Genomic DNA, 11329 nt, shown 5'->3' on the forward strand with positions numbered 1-11329 from the left:
GCGTGTATGGAATGAGCTGCCAGAGGAGGTGGTGGAGGCTGGTACAATTTATAACATTTAAAAGACATCTGGATGGATATATGAATGGGGAGGGTTTAGGGGAAATGGGCCAATTGCTTGCAAATGGGACTTGATTAGTTTAGGATATCTGGTTGGCATGGACGAGTTAGACTGAAGGTGTATTGTCTCTACGGCTGTATGACATTTCAGTGTGGGTGCAATGACGTGAAATAGCCCTCTATTTGAGCAGCACTGGAATGATAGGAGCTACCCAGAGAGTTTAGCTTCGTCAGCTGAACCAAGCCTCCAGCAGGGTTCAGAGATTGGTAACCAGGAACACACGCCCCGGCCAACTTTGGATTATTGATATTTTGAAGGAAAATCCTTTAAAAGGGACATTGGCATTTCTGGCAAGGCCAGCTTTTGTTACCTGTCACTAATTACTCCTGAATCGAATACCTTGTTGTTCGATTTCAGAGGGCAGCTAAGAGGGAAATAGATTACAGTGAGTCTGGAGTCACATGTGAGGCAGACCAGATAAGGGTGGCAGATTTCCCTCCTTGAAAGGACAGTCATGAACCAGATGGGTTTCTTTCATTATTCGCTTGTGGGACATGAGCATCGCTAGCTGGGCCAGCATTTACTGCCCTTCGCTGGTTGCCCTTGAACTGAATAGCTTGCTAGACCATTTCAGAGGGCAATTAAGAATCAACCACACTGCTGTGGATCTGGAGTCACATGTAGGCCAGACCAGGTAAGGATGGCAGTTTCCTTCCCTAAAGGACATTAGTGAACCAAATGGATTTTTCCAATAATTTGCAATGGATTCTTAATTCCATATAGTTAAAAAAAATGAATTAAAGTTGCACCACCTGCTGTGGTAGGATTTGAACCCAGATCCCCAGCTGAGTTCCTGGATTGATAGCCGAGCAATAAAACCACATGACCATTGCCTCCCCTGACAACAGCATAGCGGTAGGTTAATAACAGATGGTAAGTCACGGTCACCATTACTGTGAATATTTTTCAATTCCAGATTTATTCATCAAATTTTAAATTCAACTCGCTGTTATAGTGGGATTTAAACTCCTGAATATTAACCCAGCCCTCTATGTGAGTGACATTACCACAGCAGCACTATTGCCTTGATGGAAATAATGGCGATCAGTTCAGAAGTTCACCTCCGTTAGATTTCTACACGTTTATTTACAAAGTTGAGAAAAGTGCTGGCAGAAAATATAACTTAAAATGTCAGGATAATAAAGCATGGCAGCGCAGAACTCCAGAGGCAGGACTAGCCATCAGGTGTGTTCCTCTGGAACCATTTAGGACATTTCAAAAAAACACATTGGACATGAAGTTTCAATAGCTTATGGTAAACTTACTGTACAATGCAAAATACTCCCAACACATTACGGAAAGAGGTGTCCCACTGAAAGACTTCATTGATGTTGAATGCACATGTCAAACATGGATCTTCTTACGCTGGGACACAGGTTCATTTCAATTCTAATCGTTCCTTCATGCAATGGTTTCTGTCAGTGTACAAATCATTCAGCCCATTGTTAGGGAATACTCAGAAACAGCATCCCAGTGGAAGATCCACAACGTATTCCCTGCGAGGATACAGCCCAGCGAAATCCTGGCAATAAAGTGCATGGTAGTCCCTTCTCCGGATGTACTGATGGGGAGAGGTTGTTCATGCTGCGTTGTGACAGCTGATGGTCTCTGTTCTAGAGCAACCGAGAGAAACAGGGTTAGATCCCGCTACAAGTGGGTCTTCCTTTTCCCCTGAAGTTCGCAATTATGGCCCCCAGGAGCTGGCCTGCACGGCACTAAAACTGAATATGTGCCTCCCTGAACAGTGACTCAATAGGGGAGCACTGTTTCCCCTCGAAGGTTAGAAAATGAATTAAACCCCAACTCCATGTAAAACCCATTGGGAAAGGCTCCTTGAGAGGGAAAAGAAAAGGATGAAAACTGCAGATGCTGGAAGTCAGAAAAAAGAACAGAAATCATTGGGAAAGCTCAGCAGGTCTGGCAGTATCTGTGGAGACAGAAAGCGGAGTTAGCATTCCATTCAAGGGTGTTTGAGGGTTAAGTTTAGGATTACTTAGAGTGATCCACTTATTTTGCTGAGCTTCAAAATTGTGTCCTGCTGTAAGGAAATATGTAGACAGGGTGATGAAGAAAGCATTTACCATGCTTGTCTTTATTGGTCTTTATTGAGAAGGAATTTCTTCACCCAGAGGGTTGTTAATCTATGCAATTCCTTGCCCAGTGAAGTAGTTGACGCTACTTCAGTAAACGTTTTTAAAGAAAAGGTAGATTTTTTTTGAACAATAAAGGAATTAAGGGTTACGGTGAGAATGCGGGTAAGTGGATCTGAGTCCACGAAAAGATCAGCCATGATCTTGTTGAATGGCGGAGCAGGCTCGAAGGGCAGACGGCCTACTCCTGCTCCTAGTTCTTATGTTCTTATGTCAGTGCAGTGAGTCAGTGGGAGGTCATGTTGCGGCTGTACAGGACACTGGTGACGCTACTTCTGGAATACTGAGTTCAGTTCTGGTCTCCCTGCTATAGGAAAGATGTCGTGAAATTTGAAAGGGAGCAGAAAAGATTTACAAGTATGTTGCTGCGATTGGAAGGTTTCAGCTATAGGGAGAGGCTGAGTAGGCCGGGGCTATTTTCCCCTGGAGTGTTAGAAGCTGAGGAATGATGTAATAGAGGTTTATAAAATCATGATGGGCCTGGATAGCCAAGGCTTTTTCCTCAGGGTAGGGGAATCCAAAACTAGAGGGCATAGGTTTAAGGTGAGAGGGGAAAGGTTTAAAAGGGAACTAAGGGACAACTTTTTCACACAGAGGGTGGTGTGTACATGGAATGAGCTACCAGAGGAAGTGGTGGAGGCTGGTACAGTTACAACATTTAAAATGCATCTGGATGGGTACATGAATAGGAAGGGTTTAGAGGAATATGGGCCAAATGGTGGAAAATGGGACTAGATGAATTTGGGATCTCTGGTCAGCATGGATGAGTTGGACATACTATACAACACTATGACTCTATAATATAATGCTGTTGATGAAAGAGTTGGTTTATGAAGGCAGTTTGGGCCCCTTACTCATTGGAATTTAGAAGAATGCAAGGTGATCTTTTCGAAACATAAAAGATCCTGAAAGGCATCTGTGCGCTGAACGCTAAGATGATATTTGAGGGGCAGTCCGGAAGCACAGTTTAAAAATTTAGGGTCTCCTATTTAAGGCTGAGGTGTGGAGATGTGTTTTCTTTCGTGGGATCCCTAGTATTTGGAATTCTCTTCCCCAGCAAACTTCAAGACTGAGTTAGACATATTTTTGATTGACAAGAGAATCAAGAGTTATAGAGAACACATGCAGGAAGTGAAGGCCAAAATCAGGCTCACTTTGATCTCATTGACTGTATCAGTATTATGATTGGACTTGGGTAATACAGACTCGATGGGCTGAAGGGTCTCTTCTGTACTGTGTAATTCGATGATTTGGGTGCCATTACTAAGGGAGTTGAAAACAAGTGACTATTTATTATTTAGACAGACTGGTGTTAGCAGCATCCTAACAGATCCTTCTTCCCTCATGTTCCAGTTACCTGTGATCTGAAATAAACCCATAAAATATTGGAGCATACAGGTCCTGTCATTTAATGAAATCATGGCTGATCTGATAATCCGTAACTCTACTTACCTGCTTTTCCCCCCATAACCCTCGATTCCCTTATTGATTAAAAATCCATCTATCTCAGCCTTAAATGTACTTAATCATCCAGGCTTGATACCACTCTGTCGTAAAGAATTTCACAAATTCACTCCTCACTGAGAGAAGAAATTCCTCCTCATCTCTTTCCTAAATGGGTTTGTGGTAGGATTAACCCTGACTCGAACCCTAACCCTAATCTTAACCCTAACCCTAATTGATTATGCTCTTTCAATAAATTAGAGTCACAGAGTCATACAGCACAGAAACAGACCTTTCGTTCCAACCAGTCCATGCGAACCACAATTCCAAACTAAACTAATTCCACCTGCCTATACTCGGCCCATATCCCTCCAAACATTTCTTATTTATGTACTTATCCAAATGTCTTTTAAATGTTGTAACTCTACCCGCATCCACCACTTAGTCTGGCAGTGCATTCCACACACGAACCACGCTCTGTGTAAAAAAAATTGTCCCTCATGTTTTTGTTAAATCCTTCTCCTTTCACCTTAAAAAATATTCCCCCCTAGTCTTGAAATCCCCCACCCTGGGGAAAAGACACCTGCTATTCACCTTATTTATATCTCTCATGGTTTTATAAACCTTTATAAGGTCACCCCTCAAACTCCTACGCTCCAGTGAAAAAAGTCCCAGCCTATCCAGCCTCTCCTTATAACTCAAATCCTCCATTCCCAGCAACATTCTGGTAAATCTCTTCTGAACGCTCTCCAGCTTAGTAATATCCTTCCTCCCACTCTAGACTCTCCCACCAGGGGATAAAAACCATCTACCCAGAGTGGAATCTTGTATATTTCAATAAGGTTGTCTATCATTCTTCTAAATTTCAATGAATTCTAGCTAATTCTACTCATAAGACCTCCTTTCCCAGGATCAATCTAGTGAACCTTCTCTGGACTGTCTCCAATGTCATACACATTTCCTTAGATCAGGAGACCCGGAACTATTCACAGTATTCCAGTTGTACGGCAAGCAGGAAAGAACAGTTGGGGCCAAAGTTAGGTCAGCCTTGATCTCATTGTCTATATCATTCTTGTGAGAGTCTTCAGTTTGACAGAAGGGAGCTAGAAGCCACGTTGATGGTAACTAGCAAATGTTTACTGACTATTTACAGAGGCGGAACCTTCTCTCGAGTCCCAGTTACAAGTCATCCGCTGTCATTTGGCTTCGCTAATGATGCACTCAATCAACACGATAGATAGTAATCCCATTATACCACTTGAATAGCAGGCCTGGGAGAGCTGAATGGCCTTCTTCCCTGTTGTAATCAGATTGCAATTCTACGTCACGGATAATAGAGGTGAGGGAACGTTGACTGACAGGCAGAGTCAGGTTTGCCCGGGCAAAATAAAAAACTGGCCCCACGTCCGACTGCATTTACACAGCGCCTTTCAGCATATCCCAAAGTGCTGACCAGCAAATTGAGATAGTAGGAATTGCCGATGCTGGAGTCTGAGATAACAAGGTGTGGAGCTGGATGAACACAGCAGGCCAGGCAGCATCAGAGGAGCAGGAAACTGACGTTTCGGGTCTGTGGGAAGGGTCCAGACCCAAAATGTCACCTTTCTTGCTCCTCTGATGTTGACCAGCAAATTGAAATGCTTTTGAAGTGAAGCTACCATCGCAGTGGAGGGCCCGCGGCAGCCAATTTGCTGACAGCCACCTCTCAAAAGTGGCAACATGGTCTTTTTGTTTCTTAGCAGCTAAGGCCAGCTCTTCGGAACAAAGCCATTGTATGTTCTCCACCTCCACCTGGGGAGGGCAGAACTGACAATTTGAGGAAGATAGATTGGGAACTTTGATATTGCTTATCTTCTCGAAGAAGTGTCAGAAAACAGGAGCGAGAGTGGGCTGTATGGCCACTCGAGCCTGCTCCTCCATTCAGTCTGCTCACTTGTCTCAACACCATTCTCCTTCTCTCTCCCCATTCCCCTTGTCACAGTCAGTGTTAAATATTACTGCTTCACTGACTCTGGTTCCAATCCATCTGGCATCTTGCACGTGCAGGGGCCGATCCCAGAATTCTCAACTAATCTCATCCACCTCGTCTGGCACCACTTGCGTACCTTTACCCTCCCCTATGTGACATTGCAGACATATCAGTAGAGTAATAGAATGGCCCCAATTATCACTTTAAGATTGATCATGAGGGAGGAGCCGAGGGAACTCCAAACAATATTACCGTGCGGCCAGAAGAAGTCACTGACATGCTGGAGATCGACTCGTTTCGGACCTCATAGCATCTCTATGGTGTAGAAGCTGGCCATTCAGCCCATTGACCCTCTGAAGAACATCCCACCCAGACCCGCACTCTCCCTGTGACCCCACACCTGCCATGGCTAACCCATCTAGCCTACACATTACAGGGCAATTTGGCATGGCCAATCCAGCCACCATACACATCTCTGGGCTGTGGTAGGAAACCAGAGAGGACCCACACAGACATGGGGAGAACATGCAAACTCCAGACAGGCAGTGACCTGAAGCTGGAATTGAACTTGGGTGCCAGGTGCTATGGGGCAACACTGCTAACCACTGAGCCACTCTGCCAAACAGCCTGACCATTTTTAACCAACCTGTTCAGACATACCCATGAAGAGAGGCCAGATAAGTTCAGGTTGTTTTCTTTGGAGCAGAGAAAGTTGAGGAGGGGTGCGGACCTTGATAGAGGTGTATAAGATTATGAGGAACATAGGCTGGGTGGATGGATAGCATCTGTTCCCATTGCTTGAAGGGTCAATCATGAAGGGGCATAACTTTAAGACAAAGAGCAGGAAGTTTAAAGGGACTTTGAGAAAAACCCTTTACACCCAGTGGGTGGTGAGGGTCTGGAATGCACTGCCTGGGAGGGTAGCTGAGTCATTGTGTCACACAGCGTGGAAACAGTCTCTTCAGTCCAGACAGCCCATGCTGACCATGTTCTGAGGCTCAGAACCTTTAGCTGTAGCAACATTTAGGCTATGGCGAAGTGCTGGAAATTGGGATTTGTGTAGCTAGGTCAGTGCATACTCAATGGGCTGAAGGGCTAGCCTAACTCTATGATCTCTGGAATAGGTTGGATATGAAACCGGGTCTTCTAACCCAGAGGTAGGAATGCTACCACTGCTCCACAAGAGCCCTCGGGGGCATGCTGTATCCTTAGGATATCACTTAGAGTTATAGAGATATACAGCTCGGAAACAGACCCTTCAGTCCAAAACATCCATGCTGACCAGATATCTCAAATTAATTGAGTCCTATTTGCCAGCATTTGGCCCATATCCCTCTAAACCCTTCCCATTCATATACCCATCCAGATGCCTTTTAAATGTTGTAATTGTACCAGCCTCCACCACTTCCTCTGGCAGCTCATTCCATACACGCACCACCCTCTGTGTGAAAAAGTTGCCCCTTAAGTCCCTTTTAAATCTTTCCCCTCTCACCTTAACCTATTCCCTCTAGTTTCGGACACCCCTGCCCTGGGGAAAAGTACTCCTCACTTTCATGACCTACATCCAACAGTGGAATTGTAAAAGCTGTGTCTCAGGACAGTCTACTCCCTCTGTAGGATGCTCTCCGTGGAGCTGGCTTGGTTCTACCAAAGCGTCGGCAATGTAAGAAGGACTAGCAGAGCAGGAGTTGAACTCCTTAGACAAGACATTGTTGGGTGGGGACTTCATAGAGCCCAAAACCATGAGGGAGATAGACAGGGCAGACAGAGAGAAACCGTTCTCATCATCAGATGGTTCAATAATTGAAGGTGAATGCTTAAAGAACCAAAGGTAACATGAGGAAAAGTAGACTTGACCAGCATGTGGTTAGGTTCCAGGAATGCGTTGTCTGAGACTGTGGTGGAGACAAATATGGTCCTGGCTTTCAAAACTAATGTTACCCAGGTGAGAGACAATTTGCAGTGAAACAGAGAGAAGGCAGGGAGATGGGACTAACTGACAGAGAGAGAGAGAGAGAGAGGAAGCAGAGAGATGAAGTGTCGAATGGCCTCCTTTCCTGCTGTAATCATGCTTTGATTCTATGTCCAGCTCCCTCAGCCAAGCGCTGAGGAAGGGGTCATTGACTGACAGGCAGAGTCAGGTTTTCCTGCACACAAAAAACACGGCCCCACGTCCAGTTTTTCCGGAGAATCAGCATTCATGTAGCGCCTCTCAGGACGTCCCAAAGTGCCGCACTGCACGCAATGCACTTTTGAAGTGAAGTAGAGGAACTGCGGTAGACAATTTGTACACAGCAAGCTCCCGTATTGGCAACACAGTCAATTATTTTCAATGGCTGAGGACAACACTTTGACTCATTTGAAATGATGACATTGGATGTTTCCCCCCTGCCTGGGGAAGAGCAGAATTGGCGAGTTGAGAAGGAACAGAATGGTACCTTTGACAATGCGGCACTCCCTCAGGGCTGTACTGCACTGTCAGTTTAAGTATGGCTCTCTGCCATAGGGCTTACGTCTCCAGCTGGCTGGCTCTGAGAAAAAGGGACCACCAACTGATCCAAGGCAGTGATAAGGTAGTTAAGGACTTTTTGGTTTGATTTGATTTATTGTTGTCACATGTACCTAGGTACAGTAAAAAGCTTTGTTTTGCCTACAGTACAGGCAGACCATTCCATACAAAGTGCTTTAGGGTAATAGAACAGAGTGAGGAATACAATGTTACAGCTGTAGAGAAGGTGCACAAGGAGTGAGATTAACATTAGATTTAAAATTTGAGATGTCCATTCAGAAATCTAACAACAGTGGGGAAGAAGCTGTTCTTAAACCTGTTGGTGCGTGTGTTCAAGCTTTTATATCTTTTGCCTGATAGAAGAGGTTGGAAGGGATTATAACTCGGGTGGGAAGGGTCTTTGATGATGTTGGCTGCCTTTCTGAGGCAAATCCAGCATCACTGCAGACATGACCAGTGTTAACAGCAGGTCACACCCACACTCAGCGGGAGGCGCTATTGTACAGACACAGAAAAGAGACATGACAATGGAGAAGCAAACCTGTATGTTGAGCCATTCTTCAACTGCAGGCTGACCATTGGGACACTGGATGTCTGCATGAAGTCAGAGTACAGGATAGGCTTTAAGCAGCATGGGAACAATTTCCGGTATTCATCCCTCACCTTTGGAAAAAAACAAAATGGTTCCATTAACTACCCGTTAGACTGATGGAGACTCCCGGGGAAAGTTCCAGGGAATTGAAACATTGCTTTGAGGGCAGGTAGACACCTGAAGCAAGAGACACATTGAGGGAGAAAAGAACAGAAGGCTATGTTGATGCAATGACATCATTGAGGGGGTGGGCGTTGGTTTGGCTCAGTTGGGCGGATAGTTGGTTTCCAATGTGGAGTAATACCAACAGCATGGGTTCAATTCCCACATTCCCACATTCCCACACTGGCTGAGGCTACCATAAAGGGTTTTCATCCCCAACCTCTTCCATCGCTTGAGGCGTGGTAACCCTCAGGCTTAACCACCACCTGTTGTTTCCCTTTGGTGAGGAAAGCAGGCCAATGCTTTGGTAAGACATGGGGACTTGATCTTACAACTCAGTCCATCATGCCAGAGACTTAAAAGGCACTATCTAACTAGACCATGCTCTGTTAGCCTAGCAAGAATTCCCTTTCAAAGATTGCTAGTGAATCTATTTCTACTGTACAAATCACATTCCTGATCATTAACAACACATTGTGTAACATAAAATTCTCATTGTCTCCAACACCAACTTTAAAATCAATCAAACCAAAGTCAAAGGAATTGACCACAGTTCCTGTGGAACAGGGGCAGTCCAGTACAGGAGAGTTGGGATGAATGGCCATTTTCCCTAAGCTGATTGGATGAAGGTAAAAGAGACATTGAGCATGAGGAAAGGGAAATGGGACTGAATAGGCCAGAGACTGACAGGGCAAAGGATCAACAAACTGAATGGTTTTGACTATTTCCAACTCAGGAAGAAGGCAACATAAAGCAGGGAATTCCAAACATACGAATGCAAATGACATGACAGGAAATGACTAGGAATCAAGGAAAGTGACATAATGCAAAATCGAGGGGAGTGCATGGAGCAATGATAAGGCTATTGTTTGAGAAATAGAGGGGTGTGGGGTATATCAGAGAGAGAGTTACAGTGAGGGGTGTGGGGTATATCAGAGTGTGTTATAGTGAGGTGTGTGGGGTATATCACAGAGTGTTACAGTGAGGGGTGTGGGGTATATCAGAGTGTGTTATAGTGAGGTGTGTGGGGTATATCACAGAGTGTTACAGTGACGTGTGTGGGGTATATCAGAGAGAGTTACAGTGAGGGGTGTGGGGTATATCAGAGAGTGTTATAGTGAGGGCTGTGGGGTATATCAGAGACTGTTACAGTGAGGTATATGGGGTATATCAGAGTGTGTTACAGTGAGGGGTGTGGGGTATATCAGAGAGTACAGTGAGGTGTATGGGGTATATCAGAGTGTGTTACAGTGAGGGGTGTGGGGTATATCAGCGACTGTTACAGTGAGGGGTGTGGGGTACATTAGAGTCTTACAGAGGTTTGTGGGGTATATCAGAGTGTTACAGTGTCGACATGGAAGAGGTGCAATGTGATTTACAGAAACGTTGATAAATACATTGGAAAAGGGTTGCACTGTGTGAGATATGAGGGGTGGGAATGAGGGAAGGCCAGCTGCAGACTGCATTGATTGGCATTGCCTGGGCAGCGACGGTCTCCTACCTGTTTGTTGAGTAGACAGTGAAGAATAAAGATGAACGCCCCTTGTAGGCTGTTGATGACGGTGAATATATAAGCCATGCTGATAGTTTCTTTTTGAAAGTGGAAAATCCCAAATATCCAGGTACAGCCCAGGACAAATAGTTGAGCAATTGCTGCCACTGTGAATGACCTGGGAGCAGAACAAAGGAAAGCAGCAACAAATTAAGTCTTCATGGTCATATTAGCTTTGGAGAGACAGATCTTTTATCCAGGCCGGTATTCTAATGCCACACATACCTGAACTTCTTCAGTTTAGGTGCGTCTTTCTGAATGGAGGACATTTTCCTTGCCAACTTGAACAGAGTTATGCTGTAGAAAACCATATTAATCTGCAAACAGTGGAAAGTTTCAGTTAAGCTGTGGATAAGGAACATCTCGACTTTGTTTCTCCCGTTTAATAATCTGGTTCAGAACAGACGTCCTATCTCAGGTAAGACATCTGATGGGTTTGAACATTTGATTGCCTTTCGTTGCACTGTCATCAAGTTCTCCCAGGCCAAAGACAGAGGTAAAGTCCCCTCTGTACTATTTCAAGCATTCTTTCTGATCAGGTACAGCCTAAGATGGTTGCACTGGTTAGCTCAGTTAGCTGGACAGCTAGCCTGAGATGCCAATACCATCAGGTCAATTCCTGCACCAGCTACAGTTACAACAAAGGTCTCAACTTCACCTCTCCCCGAGGCATGCCAACTGTCAGGTTAACCCCCATCAGACATCTCTCTCTAACAAGAGGGTCCTCTGAGATTTTAGTGATGACCACCACTACCAACAGCATAGACAACACAGTGTGGAGCTGGAGGAACACAGCAGGCCAGGCAGCATCAGAGGAGCAGGAAAGTTGATG

General features: G+C 45.0%; 1 protein-coding gene across 2 annotated transcripts in view; it reads right to left on the reverse strand.

Annotated features, from left to right (window-relative positions):
• Positions 1-843: 843 nt before the first annotated feature.
• LOC109914522 (putative adhesion G protein-coupled receptor E4P) overlaps positions 844-11329 on the reverse strand; it is a 93967-nt gene continuing 83481 nt past the window's right edge. For both annotated transcript variants that reach the window (XM_048617941.1, XM_048617940.1), the window contains 4 exons: positions 10723-10814; positions 10447-10615; positions 8733-8854; positions 844-1733 (listed from right to left, as the gene is read on the reverse strand). In XM_048617941.1, the coding sequence (XP_048473898.1) occupies positions 1700-1733; positions 8733-8854; positions 10447-10615; positions 10723-10814 (417 nt within the window). In that variant the 3' untranslated portion in view covers positions 844-1699. The remainder of the gene's footprint in view (positions 1734-8732; positions 8855-10446; positions 10616-10722; positions 10815-11329) is intronic.

The sequence above is a fragment of the Rhincodon typus genome, chromosome 38, assembly GCF_021869965.1.
Source record: "Rhincodon typus isolate 14 chromosome 38, sRhiTyp1.1, whole genome shotgun sequence".
NCBI classification, from domain to species: domain Eukaryota; kingdom Metazoa; phylum Chordata; class Chondrichthyes; order Orectolobiformes; family Rhincodontidae; genus Rhincodon; species Rhincodon typus.